Source organism: Miniopterus natalensis, chromosome 15, assembly GCF_054644295.1.
Source record: "Miniopterus natalensis isolate mMinNat1 chromosome 15, mMinNat1.hap1, whole genome shotgun sequence".
NCBI classification, from domain to species: Eukaryota; Metazoa; Chordata; class Mammalia; order Chiroptera; family Miniopteridae; genus Miniopterus; species Miniopterus natalensis.
Genome location: NC_142095.1, coordinates 18,349,097 through 18,371,831, shown reverse-complemented (window position 1 = coordinate 18,371,831; position 22,735 = coordinate 18,349,097). Strand labels below are relative to the sequence as shown.

The 22,735-nt window shown below is 39.3% G+C and overlaps 1 protein-coding gene across 1 annotated transcript in view; it reads right to left on the bottom strand.

The window, feature by feature from the left end:
* Positions 1 to 645: 645 nt before the first annotated feature.
* Positions 646 to 22,735, bottom strand: part of EFHB (EF-hand domain family member B) — a 38,137-nt gene continuing 16,047 nt past the window's right edge. The window contains exons 7-13 of the mRNA XM_016198777.2: positions 18,147 to 18,230; positions 17,497 to 17,564; positions 14,854 to 15,008; positions 8,329 to 8,536; positions 5,503 to 5,709; positions 3,941 to 4,122; positions 646 to 1,027 (exon numbers count right to left, since the gene is read on the bottom strand). Coding sequence (XP_016054263.2) covers positions 854 to 1,027; positions 3,941 to 4,122; positions 5,503 to 5,709; positions 8,329 to 8,536; positions 14,854 to 15,008; positions 17,497 to 17,564; positions 18,147 to 18,230 — 1,078 coding nt within the window. The 3' untranslated portion in view covers positions 646 to 853. The remainder of the gene's footprint in view (positions 1,028 to 3,940; positions 4,123 to 5,502; positions 5,710 to 8,328; positions 8,537 to 14,853; positions 15,009 to 17,496; positions 17,565 to 18,146; positions 18,231 to 22,735) is intronic.

Genomic DNA, 22,735 nt, shown 5'->3' with positions numbered 1-22,735 from the left:
TCCGTGTACATACGCTCTTTCTGGTATTAGGAGGTGAAACTTTTAAAAAGTAAGTCAATTTACATGCTCTTATGCTACTTAGTAGTGAGGCTCTAGCTTTTCTCAGTAGGGCTTACCCAGATAGGTATCACTATGGGCATCACCCCAAAGCCATCCTGCTTTCAAGGCAGGGAGCAAACCATCCATCAGCTGAACTTGGATTATGTGGCTCTAGGATCATCCCCACCACATGCCCCATTTTGACTGAAAGCCCGCTAAGCCAACATTTTCAAAATGATACCCAAAGAGAAAATTAACAACATGCGGAAGGCAAAATATTGTGAAACTGACATCACAAACCAGAGTTCGAACTTCAAACAACCAACTAAAAGGAATGGAATTCTTAGGCATACTAAACACTACAAACTTCTAAGATCATTCAGAACTATGCCTCTGGTGACTTTCCAAGCTCTTGTCAGGTTCTCTGGTGCTTTATAAAAGACAATGAGCCCGGCCGGGTGTGGCTCAGCGATTGAGCATCGACCTAGGATCCAGGCGATCGGGGTTCGATTCCCGGTCAGGGCACATGCCCGGGTTGTGGGCTCGATCAATGACTCTCTCATCATTGATGTTTCTATCTCTCTCTCTCCCTCTCCCTCTCCTCTCTCTGAAATCAATAAAGATATATTTTAAAAAAAAAAAGACAATAAATCTTAAAATCCAAAATCTAATTTACTAGCCACGCATACAGACATATGAGTCCTACACCACAGTGATTACTGAATTATAATACCTAAAACCAGAACAGACTGAACATTTCAGATGAACACAGATTTGACAATTCCTTTATTTAAATGAATGCACTCCCAAGATATCACATGGTTGTTTTACACTTGATCCGGTCGGCATGTCCTAGCTCATCTAGAACGTTTCTAATGGTCTCAATGCAGACTTCTCCTCTGTGGTGTTTTTTTGATGCAAGGTTCCATACATTTTCAAATTCTTCATCAGAAAGCTTGACGCCAATGTTACTTAATATCTCTGCAATCTAGAAGAAAACATTGCAAGTCAAGCCAAGATTTGTATGTTTATAAATTTGTATGAATATTTATCAAAAAAAAAAAGGTATGTGGGGGAGAGGGGGGTAATTTGTGTGTGTGTGTGTGCTTATTACATAGAATTAGCAAATGTCAAAATTCCAGTACTTTCCCTTCAGGAACAATTTTGTTAAGATGACTATGAGGGTGGTTCAACCCTAACAGCCAACATATAAACTTGCTTCCAATTCTAAGTGTTTCTGGTTATTTTAAAGGAAGGCAGCCAAATTCCAGCAGAAAGAGACTACTTGCTGGATATGAGTTCCATCTCAGTCAACTTTTTGTCCCCATGATCTTATGTATGTCATGTAAACCCCATGAATGTTTTAGTTTCTCTTTTCAAAAATGAGAACATTTCTAAGACGTCTCTAACTGGCCCGTTGCAAGCTTTAACTATATTGTGGGAGTGCACCTGCCTGAGAGACTGTGCGTGCACAGGCAACTGAGCACACTGAAATCTGAGCATATTGAAAAACAGCACAGTTGGGTTATTAATCATCTCTGCAGTGGTAATTATTAAAACAGATGAAGGGAGAGGAAAAATGTGCTTCTCGTGTCCCAGAGAAAGAATAAGAAAGGAAAGAGAACTGCTAATGAAAAGAAATGTTCGAATGAGTAGTGGGAATAAAAGATTTGAAAAAAACACACGAAACTAAATTTAAAAGAGAAAAAACATTTACTCTAAAGCATACAGGGGGAAAAAAGCAAAGAGGGAAATGAAAGAAAGGTTAGACAGGGAATAGGAAAGCCAAAAAGTAGAATAGCTGCAGAATACATTTATTAAACAGAATCTGAGAACAACAATTAAAAGATCCCCCTTGAAAGGATGTGCCCTGGCGGGAAATAAACAGTATAATCAAATACACTTGAGATTCAGAGGAACGGCTCTACCAGCAGCTGCAGCTATACGGCAAAAACACCTCAAGACCCCAACGCAGAGCTGCTACTTTTCCCCCCACCCAGTGGCAGGTGAAGAACGTCCCTGCAGAGTGAACTCCTGAAGTGGTCGGAGTCTGTCTCCTCGGCTCCCTTGCCGCTCCTCAGGAGGCATTCTCCCTCTTCAGCATTCTGCGTCAGACACAGCCTATGACGAACTAGTAGTATGCTTTTACAGGAACCCTCATCTATTCTCAAGTTAACTCCAACCAGGCGTTTGGTTCTTACTTTTTTCTTTTTAATTTATCTTTATTGTTCAAAGCATTACGTGTGCTCCCTCCCCCCCCCATTAACCCCTTCTTCCCTGCCTCCTACTACCCCCACCCCCAGGCCAACCTCACTATTGTCTGTGTCCATGGGTTATGCATATATGCATATAAGGTCTTTGATTAATCTCTTCCTGTCCCCCCTACCTCTCTCCCCTCTGAGATTCAGTCTGTTCCATGCTTCCGTGTCTCTGGATCTATTTTGTTCATCAGCTTATTTTGTTCATTAGAGTCCACATATGAGTGAGATGACGTGATATTTATCGTTCTCTGACTGGCTTATTTCACTTAGCATGATACCCCCCCAGCGTGGAGGGATCCGGAGGGTTCTTACTTTTTATCTAGAATGGTGAGATAAAGGATGACTTCCTAGTTCAAAGAATTTTAGGCTTCATAAAACAAGCAGGAGATTTTTGTGAGATTTTTTTTGGCAACCCTGACCTTTTATTTCACAGGCCCTTTGAAGTGTTTGAAGGAAGTGAAAACAGAGACTAGGAGTGTCTCTTCTCTGACCCACTGGGGAAGATCCTGGTTTCCTTCTTTAGAACCAGCCAGGAGGCATCAACCTCTGAGCTTCTTCTTTCCTGTCTCCCCGACCTCAGCAGCATGAATTGTTGCAAGGAATCTGTTATTAATTTAGTATTTAGCAAGTTTTCAAGCCACCGGCCCTTCATCTGAAGTCCCAGAAAGCATCATGTCTATTCATATAATTTCTGCCTCCAGGTGTGAAGGTTCTGAGGAAGCAGTTACTCACTAGATCACAGGTACAGCACAAACCCATCTGGTCTGACCAAGCACTGCTATTAATCCTTGGTCCTCTGACCCCAGCCGCTAACTGGCTGCTCCTGCTTTATAACCCATCTGGGAAGAAAATCACCTGGGATATGAGGGCCATGTTTTCTGAGAAACAAACAAACAAAAAACAAGATACATGGGCTGACACAGTGAGGACAGAGTAATTTAAATCAGTGCTACTGCAGATCATCCGAGACATGATAGCAGTACATAAGGAGGGTGGCAGGGTGGCCCTCTCCATGCTTACTCTTTGGTTCTGGAGATCCAAGAACTTACACAAAGAAGGGATTGATCCTTTTTGCCTTTTTTCAACTAAGAATGCTGTGGAACATTTTAGGGAAACATTTTTCTTTTTATCATAGGCCGTAGTGAATATATGACATGAAAGTAAAGCTTACTATCATATAGTAAATTCCACTCCCAAGAATCCTGCTAAAATGTCACAACCAAATTGAACATCTCCCTCAAGGATCCTTTATTTGGCCCGGCCGGCGTGGCTCAGCGGTTGAGCATCAACCTAGGATCCAGGAGATCGTGGTTGGGTTCCTGGTCAGGGCACATGCCCGGGTTGTGGGCTCGATCCCCAGTAGGGGGCGTGCAGGAGGCAGCCAATCAATGACTCTCTCATCATTGATGTTTCTATCTCTCTCTCTTCTTCTCCCTTGAAAGTAATAAAGATTTTTAATTTTTTTTTTTAAAGAATCCTTTATTTGGGGATCCTGATGACCTCTGATGACTAATTTATAAGCTCAGGTTTTATAAAGCCTAATATTAAGTTAAATAGTTGTTGAAAAATAAGCATTCCTATATTGGTGCATTTATGTAAAGTGGGCATTTCTTTCCACCCCTAGAAATGATAGGCTGTACCTCTTTTTTTGATCTGGGTTGGAAGAAGTCTCTTTCATACACTCCTTTCTGGCTGAAGATGGTGGGATACAGTAGCGAATAGGCATTGCCTTCTTCACCATAATTAGTTCTGTCACTGATGCGGCGAATTCGGGGGGCAGGGATATCAGACCGAATGGTTGGGACCCCATAGATGGGATAACCTAGGACATCAATGAGGGAAGAAAACACACATTTTGAAACTGAGCTGTGTAATACAGCAGCCACCAGCCACATGCAGTTATTTTGAGCACCTGAAATGTGGCTGCTCTGAATTGACATGTGCTCTATGTGTAAAATACTGAATATCAAAGCTCTTGTACCAAAAAAGCGAGTTATTTAATTAATCACTTTATATTACTTGTTGAAATGATATTTTAGAAATACATTTCATATACTATATATATACACACTATTAAAATTAATGTTACTTGCTTTCTTTTCTTAATGTGACTACTAAAAATATGTAAGTACATACAATGCCAGTTATATTTCTATTGGACAGCACTATTCTAAACACTAGCAAGACCTCAATATACCAGAATGTATAGCAAGTCTATAAAATCCAGTTACAAACAACATGTAAATCCTTAGTTATGTCCTTAGTCTAAGGAAAGGAAGTGATCTTGACCAACATAAAACAGACTTTCTAAATAACCAATATTCATCATGGTCCATACAGAGATATAGGGTGTTATGGGTTAAACTGTATCTTCCCTAGATTTACACGTTAAAGTTCTAGCCCCCGGTACCTAGAATGTGACCTTATCTGGAAATGAGGTCATTGTAGATGTAATTAATTAAGTTAAGATGAATTATATTGGAGGAGGCCCCTAGTCTATTATGACTGGGGCCCTTAGAGAACAGGGACATTTAGCCACCGACCCTCACACAGGAGAACGCCATGTGAAGATGATGGCAGAGATCGGGGTGATGCAGCAGAAGCCAAGAGGCACCAAAGACTGCCAGCAAACCACCTGAAGCTAGGGGAGAAGCAGGGAACAGAGTCTCCCTTACAGCCTCAGAAGGAACCAGCCCTGCGGACACCCTGATCTCGGACTTCTAACCTCCAGAACTGTGAGATGATAAATTGACGGTGTTTATGCCACTCAGTCTGTGGTACTTGTTACGGCAGCCCTAGCAAACTAACAGATGCAGAATGAAGATAGGGGGAAGCGTTTCGTAAGAGTTCTTCGAACATTTGAAGGAAAATCTGTGTGTAGGTAAGAATCATGGGGTTTACAAATCTCCTAAAGCTCGGTGATATCTGATTTGCTACAATGTATACCATTCAGTGTTCTTTCGAGTTCATTAATATAAAGAGAATCCTTTTACTTGGATTATCACAAACAATAGCTCAGTTCAGCCTAAATTTACAGAGATACTGGGTACTTGGATACAGAATTAAATGAAAGATCTTAGGCTTTGAGAAACTTAGTCTCATGGAAATAGAGGCTGAGGACAATGCAAGGACAGATGAAGGACACGTCACTTCCATGTTTGCTGATCATTTTAAACCTCAACAAATATGGTGACATACTCACATATGGAAGGAATAGCTCCCACAACCGCGCTGATCTCAGAAGAAGTGGTCTTATAGTGACTGGAAACTTTATCGTTTGGCCTCAGAAGTGTCCGGAGAGTCTTTTCTGAGCTCCCTTTTAAGACAATATCTTCAGGCTTTATCAGGAGGGTTGGTTCAGATTCTTCAACATTAGCCTCAGCAGGGTTTGCACAATTTGGTTTTCTACCTTTATTAAGCAAAGACGGGTGGGGGGAAATGTACAGGAAGAAATTACTGCTTGGTTCGTACAACTCAGCAACAAAGTCATTTTCCCCATTTAGTTTCTTCCTGTTGGTTGAAACTGAGACAGGGCTGGTGTAAACCCTCCACGGACGCCAGCGCCCCACCATGGAAGAGCAAGTTTCGGCCAATGTAACATCCCAGGAACCTGGAACCTGGTCTAATGTTTCTTTTCACCATTCCATGCACTTGATTCTAGAATAAAGCTTTTAAATCTGAAACTATGAAAAGCATAGGACCTATTTTTTTCTTTCCTCTTTTTTAAAATTAGAGCTTATTTTCATATTTAACTTGAACTACAGGATTACCACAGTTGTTGCTAGGGCTCTGCCCTAGGGAGATATAGCAAAAGACATACCGAGAGTTGTCAAGTCCACGCATTCCTGATCATGGAAGGAAGCCTCGTGTATTGAAATATTTAGAGAAATTATGAGAACTCACTGTGAGGTCAGGAGCCGATTATACAAATAACTCCCTTCAAATAAGTGTACAAAAGGAAACCCTGAGACAGAACTGAAATGATAAGATTCTGACTTGTCTGGCAGATTTGCCTTGCTGAGTCGATTCTGAAACTTAGGATCATGCTCCTAACGTTCTTTCCAACAGAGCTGGTAACTCGACAGCTGGCACGAGAGGGCGCTGTGGTCTTTCGAGCTCTGCAAGAACTCTCAGTTCTGGAAAAGCCCAAGCTAGGTTTGCAAAGGCAAATGGTGCCCAAATATGAGAGTGGGGTAGGAGCGGTGGCAAACCAGAAAAGACATGCCTCTGTAAAGTCTGCATCCCCCCATTCAGCACCTGCCAATTGTTGCCACGAAAGCATTCAGGCCTACTCCAGATTCTCTATCCCTCCCTGCCCCCACCCCACCCCCCCACACACAAAAAAGCAGAAATCTGTTGAAAGTATGAAAACCAGTTCCTCAGAAAACTGTTCTAAAACCACTGTCTTAAAGTACTGACTCCCCACTTTTCCTCCAGAAGTCAACAGTAAGATAGATTTGATTTAATATCACTCCTGAGCTCTTTCTGAGCCACTGGCCACTCTTTTAGAAGACAAGAATCTCAACAATTCTATGGAAAATGGCTGATAAAATCAGGACCCCAAATTCTGATATGAAAGACTGCCTGGTTTGAAAACAGGCTTCTGCTCTTTCCCCATTACTCATGAGTTATGCCAAGAAGAGAAATAAAACACCCCATATTTCTGAGAGCTTCATTAGGTAGGGAAGATTCTCCTGCTTCCCCACGGGGCACACTAGAAAGGCCATCCCAGAAACTTGTAAGGGCTCATGTCATCAATACAGCCCAAAATTTGGTTTTGGCCATGCAGGAAGGGATGACCAAGGAATAAAAATAAAAACAGTAGTATCTTCACTTTTTAGAAGAGAGAAAAAATGTAAACAACCTTTTTAAACAGTCAATCCTCTCTAATAATCAAGATTTAAAAATTAAAGCAAATGATGCATCATTACATACCAACTAAATTACAAGAATGTTTGAAGTTACAACTCAGTGGGAACACGGTTGGAGTAAAATTGTCTCTCGGCCTTGGCTGATAAAGCTGCAATTTGGTAAAATCATTTAGAAAGGCAAATCAAAAATATATATAGTTACTTCTGGGATAATAATAGCATTCACGATAAATGAGATATAATTAGAAACAGAAAGCTTTTTGAGAGATAATTGTTATAGTGTTACCCGTATTACTTTAAAACTGTCTGGAAATAACCTAAATTTCAAAGAGTAAGGAAATGGTTTAGTAATTCATAATACAACAGCATAAGGGAACTGAAAATGAAGTTTAGAGAAACCATAAAAGTATCTCTTCATTCCATAGAAATTTGAAAGTTAAATTTAAAAATAAATAAAAATGGTATATTCGCTGTGATTTTAGCTATGCTTAAATATATGCATACAACCATACAAATATGCATATATGTATATCTATGTATGATTAGTGATGCAGGAATAGAATATGTAAGCATGAAAATATTTGAATAAAGGTAAAAATTATTTTATTTTTTATTGTTATTTACAAAAATTAAGATTAAATTTTTCTTTGTCAAATTCTACTTTACTATTCACTTTCCCTGGGGAAGGAGAGCTAATTACTTTATAAACGGTTTTCAAATAGCTTTCTGAATATTTTGGGCCTCTGAATAAATTTTTTTGTTTTTGATTTTTTTTTCCTCTTAAATGAGTAATAAAATTCAAAAGATACAAAAACATAGATTAAAAAGTCTTGGGGGCGGGGGCATGGTGGAGGGGGTCATTGAGGGGAAAAAAGGGGGCCATCTGTAATTCTTTCAACAATAAAGATAAACAAAGAAAAAACTGAGTCTTGTTGCTACCCTATCCCTCAGCTACCCAGTTCCCTCGTCCTGGAAATAACAAATGTTGTCAAATTCTTTCCTATCCTACAGATAGCCTATGCATAAACAAGCAAATAAATAAATATGTATAAATGTGCATAAAATTTTAAATACATAATACTAAAGTAGAGATGAACTCCTAGAAAAATGAAAATATAAAAGTCCATTTAAGAACTTAACAAAGCTTCAAAAATTACCTTTAATGACAACCTTCTCTTCATAATCTTTAAGAGGCATTGTATCTTTCCAGTTAAGAAAATTTGCAAATTCCAGGTAGTTAATCAGCCCATCACTATCCACATCACAGTAGTCAAATAGCTGGTCCAGGAGCTTCTCATCCAAGTGCAAGTTGGCCTGGTCACAGGCTTCCTGAAGCTCAGCTTTATCTATCACTCCATCTCCCTTCTGTTAGCAAGAAAAGATGAAGTGAGCATTGTCTTCAAGGGCAGGGTAATCAACATCTCTTATACCAGTGAAGGCAAAAAGAAAGTGTCCTCTCACGTAAACTCAGTGAATGTGTCTTATTTGTCACAAAAGAGGAGTCAAATAGTAAGTGAGACTGGTCTTCACTGCGTCGACCTGATACGGGCGCAGTCAGCAATGTCAACCCTCATTGGAGCAGGGTGTGGCTCAGAATCTTTGTTGATTCTATTTAATAATTTTTAAAAATTTAAATCGTGCTGTTTACACTGAGCAGATGTGACCGTGGATCCATGCTTGCCATTTCATCTGACCCATGCTTTCAAAGTGCTCTGGCGCCCCACCTGGGCAGGGAGTGGGCCTCCACTCCACTACCTGGCAATGAGGAGGAGCTGGGGGAGTAGCTGCCAGCCGAGGTGGATTCAAAGACAGTTGCCTGCTTGTTATTAACACTCCTATGGGCAAGAGGGGCCTTCCACCGATCCGGGCAGCCAGCCCCCATGGTCACAATCAGCACTAAGGTTCATCCCAGTAGGGTGGAAGGGGGAAGTCTCTGCCTCCTTTCAGGGAGCAGTTTAATAATACAGGAACCCTTACACTGCGTGGGATAGGAGGGAAATTTATGAGGGTCCTGGGCAGAAACTGGCTGATTCACTTGGGAGGTGAGGGGGCAGAGCACACAACACTTGTTAAGGAAGAATGGCAGGAGTTGGAACGTCTTACCGCTCACAGCCCCCTGCAGTCTGTTAAGCCAACCTCAAATCCATTGGAAGGTGACAGTAAAAGATCTGAGTAGGTTTGCACTGGGTCCTGGCTGCTGTAAGGGGGCTTTGGCCCTCGCAGAGAGATTTCTCTGAGACAAAATATAAACTAAACAAAAAAGAAGAAGGACGACTAGTAGGAGAAGAAAAACAAAGAGACAGAAGAATATACAAACAAAAAAGAAAAGTTTCTCTGAGACAGACAAGGGAAACCATGAGTGACATGTTGACTAGTATTCAGCGCGTAGGCCCAGGGTTGGATTTATAATGATGAAGGTGATCCCTAGAGACCAGGAAACTGACCCAGTAATTCTAGATAAATTCCTGTCGTCAGATCTGTAGGCCTGGAAAATATCCCTAACCCTTATGTTGAAACAGAATGAGAATTTAAAACATAGCATCTTTGTGTGTGCGTGTGTTTCTATTAAAACATATTATCTTGACAAGGGAGCTAGAAATGCCCTGGATTAAAGTAGACCCCTTTATAAAAGCCTCTGCTGCAGATGCAAGTCAACCAAAAATGCAAACCCCACAGCCCTAGCGGAAAAGCAACGTGGGCTGTGGCTGTTGAGTCAAGGGGATCTTCAAAACTGAAATACACGGTGTCAATAGCAATGACTTTGCTGCCCAGTATAGGGCTTTGTGTGGCTTGACAACTTTGGTGGGTTGTTTTTTTTTTGAGCTGCCTGCTGCCACTCATACTGCTCAAAACTGAAAGTATATGCTTCTTACTCAGCTGTGCAGAGCCACTCTCTCCCTCCCCACCCCCCAACCTCAGCAGCTCTAAGAAGAAAAATGACTAAATGTGGGACTAAGGTCTCCTTGTCCCCAAGGGGGATCAAAGGCCACATGCATCTGTCCAAGTATGCTATGGAACTTCAGTGGAGCAGAGACTCAAACTTTCGTGGCTTCTTTGGATACAGGTGCCAAAGTCAACATCCTACTCAGTCTGCAGGCGGAGGAGAGGTCTGGATGCAGCGAGAGGGGGCAGGCAGGGTTTGTTTGATGTGGGGAAGGAAAGCTAGCAATGGAGTATTTCTGTGGCTTCCACTGCTAAATGGGTAAGTGATACTGATACTTTATGTGCCTGTACTGGGAATGTTCTTAAGAGCCAGAGGTACTTACGACCAAGAACAGTCACATGTACAGAATTGCTATTACCTTTGGGGCCCCACAACCCTAATGACCCCTTTGAGCTACAAGTCTCCATGACTAATGAGTCTGCCACGCAGAGCCTCTGGAAAAGACAGGCAATTTCCACTTGAAGGTGCCCCTGGAGGTTTAGGACTCATTGCCCCCCTCACCTGGTTACCAGATATACAGCTTTTGAAAAGCAGCTATTAGCCAGTTACTGAGCTCTTGTTGAAACTGAACACTTGACCCATGGAGGCCTTGCAACTTTCCAGACTGATACGCATGCTGAAGTGAGCCAACTTGGACCCAATGATTAGCAAGATAGAAGGGGCCTAACAAGCCTCATTTGTGAAATGGTAATGGTATATTCCAGAAGGCAGCTGGTCTGACCCCAGGAACATCTCAGCTTTACATGAAAAAAGGCAGCAATGCTTTGGGGAAAAACTTGATTCATCTTTGCTACCTGATGCAAAAGCCACTGCCTCAATAGGACCCTCAATTCACAGAGGCTCCCCAGCTGCCTGGGCCTCACTCACTAACCTGAAAGCTAGGGGTCTTCACTGGGCTACTGTGGCTTTGCACCTCAGTGAGAGCTACCAAGGACCAAAAACAGACACGGTCACTCTACTCGGTGAACAGAACTCAAGGCCATCCTCACCACTCTGGCCAGCACTCCCCTTGATTAACCTGTTACAGTTTTACTGACTCTTGGACTGTTGCCAACGGTCTGCCTGCTTGGTTTGCCACTTGGAAAGCTACAGACTGGAAGATTAAAGACACTGGAAGACTACAGACTTTTTAAGTCTGAAAACTATGGAAACAAATCATGGCTACTGAATGAGCCATCTGGGTAATTCATGTACGGTCCCTTGTCTAATGAGAATACCTGGAATCTGAGCCTGAACCATTCAGATTGCCACCATCACAGCCTGGATCCATCATTGTCCCAGACATGGCAACATACCCACCATAACAGACAACGCACAAAGTAAAGCACTCTATGTTTTTGATGCAGAGGCTACTGCCAAACTGTGACTCCTGTCAAAAGCTTACTCATCTGTCTCATGACGCGGGAGGACACATCACACACAAGACATTGCTCCATGCTCCGGCAGGCTGACTAACTCGAACCTTTGTCCCCTCTCAGAGCTACTAATGGTGCCTCACCAATGTTGCCACATTTTCAAGTTATGGAATTGCTATTCCAGCCTGATCCGCCAGCTCTACTTGCAACAGTACGGCCCATGAAATTAATCTGAGTCATGTGTTTTGTTTTCTGGACCATTTTCAGTCTGACAGTGATGTGCTTTATAGCCCAAAAGCAAGTCAACAATGAGCTGTTCGGCAAGGTATTCAATGAACCTTTCCTGTTCGCAACCATCCGCAGTCATCTGGTATTACTGAGCTTTGAAATGGCCTTCTCAAAAACTGACTACCTTCCTTATCAGCTCCTGCTCATACATCTTACAGGAAAGCCGTTTTGTCTCTGAATGCAGCTGTCCCCAAAAAGGAATCCATCCCACCTCAGCTACTCCCAGGATAATAATTAGAATAAAAGGAGTGAGAATTATATAGAGCTATTTTGAAAATGTGGGACTCTGTTGTGACCATTCTTGAACCTGATGCATTTTTTTCCCTGCTCGAGATTTTTAGTTCCCTGAATAGAAAGTCTACACATTATCCAGAATAATATTTGCTGTATTGTGAGTGTTCTATAAATAACAGAATTAATCCTCTAAGCCAAGAGGATTCATTCAGGGAATCATATTTTATTTGTTCTGTTTTGTTTTGTCATTACATTAAAAGTAGGCATTCAACAATATAAGATTCAAATAATCAAAAATTATCCTACAGCTGTAGTAGCAAGACCCACATCTTATTACCCTCTCAGAAAAAAAGATCCTCAAAGACACTGAGCACGACATTGCGCATATTAAAAATTTACTACTTAAAAGATGTATCAGCATTAAATAATTCTCAGTAATTTCCTCCCTGCTTAATTTAATTTTATCATAAGGAGTATGCCTGGTGGTTCACTACGATAATCAACAGCTATTAAGAGGATTGTCTTGCCTATAATCACATTTAAAATGAAGAATTTTTTAAAAGCAGAGCATTATGTATTGTGGCAGGTTTTCTTACTCATAGCACCACTATATAAATTTCCCCAGATACTATCTTTGTAAAATACTTGGATTTGAGTTAAGTTTAAAATGTACTTAGCCCTAGCTGTTTTGGCTCAGTGGTTAGAGTGTTGGCCTACGGACTGAAGGGTCCAAGGTTTGATTCTGGCCAAGGGCACCGTACCTCAGTTGCAGACTCAATCCCTGGCCCCGGGGAGGCAAGCAACTGATGTGAGACACATCAAGGTTTCTCTCTCTCTCTCCTTTCCACTCTCTCTGAAAAGAAATGGAAAAAATATCCTCAGGTGAGGATTTAAAAAAAAGTACTTATTTTAGCTTACCTGTTTTAATTCTGAAGAATCACTTTTAAATTACCTATAAATAGTAACTGATCTCTATTTAGAAAGCAGAGAAACAGTGGAAAACTTATATTTTCTTTAAACACAATTTTTCGAGAAATGTAGCTGATGGCTGATTGATGTGTGTCTCTACATAATTAGTACACATTTAAATAAGAATATTAACCCACTTTTTATTCATTAGTACAACACAGGTACACAGGCCCTAATCTAAAAACAAGTAAAATGAATGGACTTAAAATTAATTAGCTAATGAGTGATCAAGATTCTTTTAAGATAAAAAGTATAAAGTGTAACTTTTTCAAAACTGTACTCAACAGTTGAAGAGACATAGAAATATTTTTTCTTTTGAGATGAACTAAAATTAATCTGCTTTTTTTTCCTTCTCATATCAAGATTATGACACATCACATCATCACAAATTTATTTATAAACTTTTACTTGTTTATATGTGAGTCATTCTAAAATGATTCTGAGGCTGCCTAGGAAAATAAACATAATTAATAAAAATAAATACAAAATAGCCTGGCCAGGGGTAGCTCAGCAGTTGAGCATCGACCTAGGACCCAGGAGATCTCAATTAGATTCCTGGTCAGAGCATATGCAGGGGTTGTGGGCTCAATCCCCAGTAGGGGGTGTGCAGGAGGCAGCCGATCAATGACACTCTCATCATTGATGTTCTATCTCTCTCTTCTTCTCCCTTCCTCTCTCTGAAATCAATGAAGACATATTTGAAAAAATAATAATAATAAATACAAAATAAAACCAAAACAAAAGTGAGGAAATCAGGGCAAAAAGAATGTAAGGATGGGCAAAATTAAGATAAAACCTGAATAAAAAAGATCATACAACATTCATGCTATAAGATTATGTTCACAAACTAGATGAGTTTCATTGAACTGACTAAGCTTCCTGGTGGCCAAGTCAAAAAGGTCTGGACAATTAGTACAAAATTCATGCTGTTCATGAGGTAAAAACAAACCAAATACTTAAATGAAGCACAGTTATTTCCTATAGAAAGACTGGGTTTCCTTATAAAGAGGATGCAACTGACAAAAATAAATAGTCTCATGGGCATACTAACAAAAATGTGCCATGTTTCACAAGCAGTTTATATAACAGTGTTCCTTATTATAACCTAAAGGCAAGCAGCTTAGTAAAGCAATCCTGTGATGACCTGTATTGGTGTCAGGTAATTACTCAACTCTAGATTGATCTGATTTTATCAAAGAATAAAATTTAGAGTAACTTGAAAATTGAATGATCTTGCTTCTCAAAACTGAAACCACACCCTGCTCCCCCAGAGGAGACATTCTAAGCTTGACTTGGACCTAGACAGTACTATGGGTACATATTCAAATTTGTATACAGATTGTCTCTACCTCAGGAGTCTTTCTCAGGGATCCATGGTGCTTCCTCCCCGCCCCCCCCCCACCCCCCTTGCTCCCAGCACACTACAGTTTAATAATCTACAACAGTGGCTGTCAAACTTGAATGTGCATCAGAATCACTTGAAGGGCTTGTTAAAGCACAATTGCTAGGCCCCCACCCCTGAGTTCCTAATTCAATAGGAACTCAACATGCATTTTAAACACATTCCCAAGTGATGGTGATGGTGGTACAAGAACCACACTTTGACAACCACTGATCTACTGCAAAGGTCAGGAAACTATTTCTGTCAAGGACCAAAAAGTATATATTTTAGGTTTTGCAGGCCATGTAGTCTCTGATGCACTACTCTGCATCTGTTGTGCAAAAGCAGCTATAGACAATACTCAAAACAAATGGGCATGCAAAACTATTAACTAAAATAAGTGGTGAACTGGATTTGACCCACAGGCCACAGTTCCCTGACCCCTGATCCACACCCATCTGAGGGATCTGGAAGCCCATGCACAGACCAAAGGCTCTGCTCTACTACTGGCCTTGTCATAGTGCCTGAAGGCTGCCAGCAAAGTGTCAAAGTTCTGGCAGTTAATGTTCTTCAAGCGGTGACGAACTGCTGCAACCAGGCCTCGCTGCCTATCCTTGCCTCGCAGATATTCACCCGGGAGTCTATTATAGATGAGATCATCAGCGCCTATTGAAGAGGGGGGGAAAAGTCTTGTATCTGAATATAAAGTTTGTCGATAGTATTCCCATCCTAAAGAAAGAGAGTGATCGAGCAACTTCTGCGAATGAAAAATCTCATACCTAACTCCAACATTATGATCCAGCATGATGAAATTTTATGTATAAAAAAAGGACATAAAGAAATTGATAAAAATTAATATTTCTGTTTTACGTGACTTCTCCGTTCAATTTAAAAAAATCTGAAAAAATCACCCGGCCAGGTGTGGCTCAGTGGTAGAGCATCGACCTAGGATACAGGCAATTGGGGTTCGATTCCTGGTCAGGGTATATGTGTGCAGGAGGCAGCTGATCAATGACTCTCTCATCATTGATGTTTCTCTCTCTCCCTCTCCTTTCTTCTCTATGAAATCAATAAAGATATATATATATATTTTTAAACTGAAAAAATAAAAATAAATTTTGTGGGGGAATTACTAGCCCCACTCAGCTGTCATTTCCTGTGACAGTGGAGGCCTGACTGCCTCTTCATAGACATGTGTCTGCAATGCTGAGGACTGGAAAGCTGGGGCTGATTTCATGTGGGGGCCACTCTGTATGTCTCGGAGTTGACTGAACCACTGGGAGCCTTTGTAAAAACTGGACTCAAATTCCCTACTTCCCCAACCTGCCGTCAGCCTGCAGATCAAGTAACCATTTCTCAGCCCTGCTCCTTCCTATACCACTACCCTATCCACAGCTTCATTAACTAAGAGTTCTAACCCATGACCCCCTCAGTTATCTGGAAGTAATCTCTCCAACCCACATGCTACATCCCCACCCCACCCCCACTTCTGGCCATTGCTTTCATTTACCCTTCAGGACTTAAAGGAACTTCTCTGAATTAGTGATGCTACAAAACACTGTGCTGCATAAGGTCATAAAAATAGATATTTATTTTGTCAGTGAGTGAACTTTAGGTAAAACATTTTCAGTAGTAGTTCTTAAACTTTAGTGTGTATAAAAACCTACTGAATCAGACTATCTGGGCATGGGTCCTAGGAACCTGCACAAGTGGAACCTTGGCTCTCGAACTTAATTGGTTCCAAAAGGCTGTTCAAAAATCTAATCATTTTTCCCATTAGAAGTAATGTAAATTGAATTAATCTGTTCCAGGCCCCCAAGTGATTCCCTGTTTTAACCTTTCTTATATACAGTACATGTCTAATGTATTGTTTAATCTATAAATACTTTAAAAACAAAAAGGACATGAAATGTAAATGATTATTTAACAAAAAGGAAATGAAATGTACAGTAAAAAATGAAAATTTAAAAATAAGCAGTGACAAAAGCAAAAAAAAAAAAACCCACAACAATATTCACAGCACAATTTCCTGAGATGTTAACAATGTGAGGTTTTGTAGTAACCTGACTCATACTTGTGCATTTTCTCCTTTGTAATCTGAAAGATGCATGACTGATCATAAAGGTTTCAGCATGAAAGGGTTGTGGGGCTGAGAAGCAAATTGTTCGAGATGGGAGACATTTGAGAACCGAGGTTTGAGTGTATTTCATAAAGTCCATGAGTGATTACTGCAGGCTATATTTTGAAAACCACTGATATACAGTCCAGTCCTGATAAGCTTTAGCACAGTTTTTCCTCTGGATTTCTGCTAAGATTGCTTACAGCCTGGCTGGTATGGCTCAGTTGGTTGGGCATAATTCTGTGCACCGAAAGATTGCTGGTTTGATTCCCCATCAGGGCACATGCCCAAGCTTTGGGCTTAATCACCGGTAGGGGGCATGCAGGAAGCAGCAATTGATGTCTCACTCTCACATCAATGTTTCTCTCTCTCTCTCTCTCCCTTCCTCTCACTCTAAAAATCAATTTTAAAAATCTTAAAAAAAAAAAAAAAAAAAAAGATTGCTTAGAAATAAAGACAAAACTCTGCTAAGTTTCTGCAGCCACTTTACAAATTGATTAACTCATTGGCTGGTGGGATGAGAGCAGCTCTTAATTATGTGATTGTATAGTGCCTTCTCAAACTTGAACTCCACAGACCCTACAATTCATCTGGAAATGTTGTTAAAATGCAGTTTCTGATTTGGTAGGCCTCAGGTGGAGCCTGAGGTTTTGCATTTCTAAGAAGCTTGCAGGGGACACCAACTCTGCCTGCCTGCAGACCACATTCTGAGTAGCAAGGGCCTAGTACAATATTTGAATCATTGAAAGGCTGCCTTTCTTCACTTTGGCTTAATACAGGCCACATGTGTTTTCTAAATAAAACTGTAAGCCTTAACTGACGGAAGATATTCATTACAGCTTTAATTTGTGCCTATTTCAAACAGAATATGAAAACATTTTTTTCTTTCTTGTGCTACAAACTTTTCTCATTAATATTCATATGATATTTTAAGCCTCTAAAATTAGAAGCTTTGAGAGAAGATGGTGAACTTAACTGCATAACATTGTGGGGGGTCTGTTGTTTGTTTTATAAGGAGAAAGTTTGTATATTTACCATAGTCGTCAGGACGGAGACAAGCTCCAAATGTGTGGTCTGGGGGGACATTCATTGTTTCTGCAATGCTATCAAAGAAAACAAATCCTTTAGTTAAAATACCCACCGCATGGCATCCCTGGAATTTTAGATATGTTTGCCATGTGTTTTTAATAGCCCATATTTTCCCTTATAGCCCAACTATGAAGATCAAACAGGTCTCCAGCAGATTTTTTCTCTCACCTCCCACTTGCATTAACAATGGCTGGATGCTTCCCCTGTCTTTCAATAGCCTGGATTTAAAAGGGAAAAAAAACAGGACATATTCAAAGCAGAATTATGGAAGTAGAGAGAGAGAGACAGAGACAGAGACAGGGAAGAGAGAGGAAAATGTAACAGAATAAGTTAAAGTTCTGATATCCCAGAAATAAAGCTTTACACGAAATTCTCCCTCCCTCTTCTCTAAATGCCCTCTCTATCTTGGAGAACTCAGCACTTTCCTGGAACCCCATGCTCTAAGGAAGCTGATAGAGTTCCCTGATAAACACACAAGGATGACCTTCTTATTTAATAGACAGAAACTAATAGAGCACAAACCAACATTTACCACAAGAGTACTTTTTAAATTCAATCCACAGACACTGTCAATTTGAAGTTAATAATTAACTTACGGATCTAAGACTCTTCCAAGTTTATGCTGAAACTTTTCTTTGAAATCATCAACTCTCTTGGATACAAACTTAGCTCCTCTTTTCCTAAAAAATTAGAAAATTGTCAGGTATCTCCACTACCTAAAGTATTCCTGGCTGCCAAATATATACATGGTAAGGGAAATCATAGTATAATTTGGGCCATCAGAAAAATAAGCCCAGTTTCCAAAGAAATTATATGCTAAAAGGAAAGCTCCATGCTCATTCTTCTGCCATTTATTTTCTATTATGAAGGCAAGTTTAAAGGTAAATTTATAATAGAATATAAAATTTTAATGAAAGAATAAGACACGCAGTCACAGTTTTTTTCAGTTAACAAAACCAAAGTGTTAATGTTATTACATATATAACTTCCCTAACTGCTAAAAGAAAATTAAGCACTGCATAAACGAATAAATAAAAGATATAAACAGATAACTCACATCTAGTAAGCAAATATATGGAGAAATTATAATACTGTCTAGTAATGAAAGGATGTAAAATAAAAACAACAAAATGCTACTTTTAACATAGTACATAGTACATAGTAAACACACACATATATGTATGTGTGTATATATATATAATTTGCTAGTGCAAATTACTATAATCCTTTTGGAAATAATTTGGTAATATGATTCGAAAGCATAAAAATGTTCATTCCCTTTTATCTACATCTGGGAACCAATCCTAAGAAGATAATCCACATAACAATTAAAAATGTAAAAAAGTTATATTTATAAAAATGTTTGTAGCCTCATTGACTATAATGAAAAGAAGAAAGGAATCTAAATGTTCCCTCATGAAGGGTGATTATGTCACATTAACAAAAATACACTTAATGCAATTTAAATGTTGGTTAAGAATATACAGCAATATAAAGTCATTTGAAGTTTAGTGAAAAAGAATAAATAATGGGATTGCACTCTGATTAAACCTATGCAAAAATCTACACAGGAAGCTACACCAGAGAAAAATACATTAAAAAGATAATAATGGTTGAATTAAAGTGACAAAATTATGGGTGATTTTATTTTGCCAATTTTCTGTAATATGTTACTTCATTGTGATTAAATGAATAAAATTTCTTTTTAAATAAGATTTCTTTTAAGAACTGTGAAATTACAACCCTACTATTTAAAAACATTAAAATTAATAAATTCTCTATTGTTTTGCTAAGACTGAAAACAATGAACATAAAATTCTTAAACTTCATTTTCTTTTAAAACTATTTTCTGTGCTCTAGAAATATCGAGCTGAGTAAATCTCTGGAGAGGAGTGACACTCTGCGGAGTAACAAAAGATGAAATATAAAGTAATCCACTGCTTATTTCTTCCTTGATTTGCGTTAGTTCAAAAAGCAAGGAAAAAAAGAATACAGGTACAGTCGGAATAAATCAGTGGCGTTTCAAAGGTCATAATTTGAACAAATAAAATCGACAATCTAAAAACCAGCTCCAGGAGACATAATTAGGAACATGGAAGAATGGTAAGGGTTAGGTTGTAAATTCCGGAGTCTACTCTTTTCAGTCTAATTGTGCCTGGACTGTTTCTGGGAGAATCAGGAAGTGTCTGTGAGTAGCCGTGTATGTCAGAATATCAATAATTGTAACATCATTACACGACCTCACAGCATTTGCTAACCAACTCAGAAGAAAGTGCTCTGTGTACCAGTGAATTTTTTTCATCCAGACACACACGTACACACACATACACACACCCCCCTATTGTTTGACAATCCTGATTCTTCAAACCAAACGTCATAAACAGAACACAGATAAGTAGCTTTACAGAGGCAATATATCCCTTAAAAGTTAAGAGTAAACCAAATTTATGTTAAAATAGTACATATAAAATTCAGATGCCTTAAAGTGTAAACAAACATGCTTAACTCCAAGTTTATAATAGAAATCACAGTGAAAAAGTAGTGTTATTTTTTTAAATCCCACAAACTGGAAGAATAAACATTCTATTGTTTTAGCAATAATTTTCCAAATCAGTTTCAAAATATAAAAAGTATGATTAAATAAAACATAGTTCCATAAACAATGTTTCCTCTGGGGAAGAGACAAGTTGGAGAGAAATCTACCCTGCATATTGCCAGCTTTTATAAATTCAGTGGTTTTTTTAAATATGTCTTTATTGATTTCAGAGAGAGAAAGGGAGAGGGAGAGATAGAAACGTCAATGATGAGTCACTGATCAGAGCCTCCTGCACGCCCCCTACTGGGGATCGAGCCCGAAACCTGGGTACGTGCCCTGACCAGGAATCGAACCTTGTTCTCCTGGATCACAGGTCGATGCTTAACCACTGAGCCATGTCAGCCAGGCTAATTCAATGTATTTTTTTATTGAGATATAATTAGTATATAACATTGCACTAGTTTTTGGAGTACTCAGTGTATTTATCCATGACTATCCCAAATCATTAATAAATATGTTCTTATTAATGACTCAAAGGCTCTGCTCTTAGGACATTCTTAAGGATCACATTGTTGTTAATGTGTTTATTTCACATATTCTATAAATTGACAGGTTTATATCTCTAAGCTTTCATAAGTGAATAAACCATATTTGTCATCTCCCTTTAACTATCAATTTCTATGTCATATTTAATTATAGATATCTATAGTCTTTAAACATTTAAATCATTTCTTCATGGTTTCCTTTATGTATGATTTAACCACCTTAATAATGATAAATTAATGAATATTTATGTTTTTTTCCTATACCCAAAAGAAACTTTTCATATGGGTTTGCTATAGTACTGTAAGAATTTATTTTGTGTTTGTATTTTACCATTATTGTTTTGAATAATTCGAGTATCAGAAACTCACATATTTAAGGAGTGGAAAAGGAATGGAAATCACTATTTCAGGTCTGTGAGCACAGAATCAAGTGCCTATAAACCTGGGGTAGTGGTTAAGGGCAGCCTCTGGAGCCACACTGCCTGGGTTTCATTCCGACCCCTAGTATTTCTTAGCTACATGATGTTAGGCAAATGACTTCATTTCTCTGTACCTCAGTTTCTTCATCTGTAAAATGGGAAAAAATTAAAATTATAGTACACCTGCCCGGCCGGGCGTGGCTCAGTGGTTAAGCGTCGACCTAGGATCCAGGCGATCAGGGTTCGATTCCCGGCCAGGGCACATGCCCGGGTTGCGGGCTGCAGCCGATCAATGACTCTCTCATCATTGATGTTTCCATCTCTCTCTCCCTCTCCTTTCCTCTCTCTGAAATCAATAAAGATATTTTTTTAAAAAAATAAATAAATAAATAATTATAGTACACCTAACCCATGGAGTTGTTGCTAGGATTAAATTAATAATATATATTAGCACTTTGACTCTATAACTGGGAGCTGCTGTGATCACAGAGAACAGGACTGGAAACTGAGTGAGGCAGGTTGGGCCCCAATTTGTGGGAATGCAACTTTGAGTCCACACTGGAGCCCGGAACCTTGTAGGAACAGTGTCTCCTTTAAAGAAGGCAGAGGGTAAAACAAATCTACCCCCATCACTGATGTGTAGAAGTGGGGCCCAATATATTCGTTTCCTGTGGTTGCTATAAAAAACTGCTACAAATTGGTGGCTTAAAACAACAGAAGTGTATCCTCTCAGCATTCTGAAGGCCAGAAGTCTGAAATCGAGGTGTCAGAAAAACCACATTCCCTCCAAAGGTTTAGGGGGAGAACCTGTTCATTGCTTCTTCAAATATGGGAGGCTGCTGGCATTCTTTGGCCTTCCTTGGCTTCAGGCCACACCACTCCAATCTCCTCCGCCACGTTCACTTCACCTTCTCCTCTGTGTGTCTTCTCTTCTGTCTCAAATCTCCCTTGGCCCTTCCCTTATAAGGACACTTGTCATTGGATTCAAGGCCCATCCAGATAACCCAAAATGATCTCTCTCTTCATTGCAAGATCCTTAATTTAATTACATATACAAAGACCCTTTTCCTACATAAGGTAACATTTATAGGTTCTGGGAACAGTCTAGACATATAATTTCAACCTACTAGACCATTATCTCCAATCTTCTAATATTTTAAACATAGTAGAAAATATGAATTTTTATGAGTAATCTCCCACTGTTTAAGTGTTAGCTTAGATATAAAATATAACACAGGTAATGATAAGGAAGCTTATTTTGGTTTTCTAAGGAGGTAGTCATATATAGAATGAAGGTGTAAAAAGATCACAGTTTACAAGAATTCAGTCACTTTGGGACAGCATGGATGGAACTGGAGAGTATTATGCTAAGTGAAATAAGCCAGTCAGAGAAAGACAAGTATCACACGATCTCATTCATATGTGGAATATTATGAACAAAATAAACCAATGAAGAATTAAGTCAGATGCTCAGGTGTCCAAATAACTATTAAACAAAGCTGAGTGATAAATGACAGGTCAGTTATATGTGACATGATTGTCTTTGTAGAGATTTGAAAGCCCATCTTTAAGATACATCAATAGGGGTGATCCTACGGATTAAAAACATTCATACATGTCTTTATATTTTCTTGTAAAGGCACAAAGTAACTTTAGAATGATACATACTAACACACATGCACACA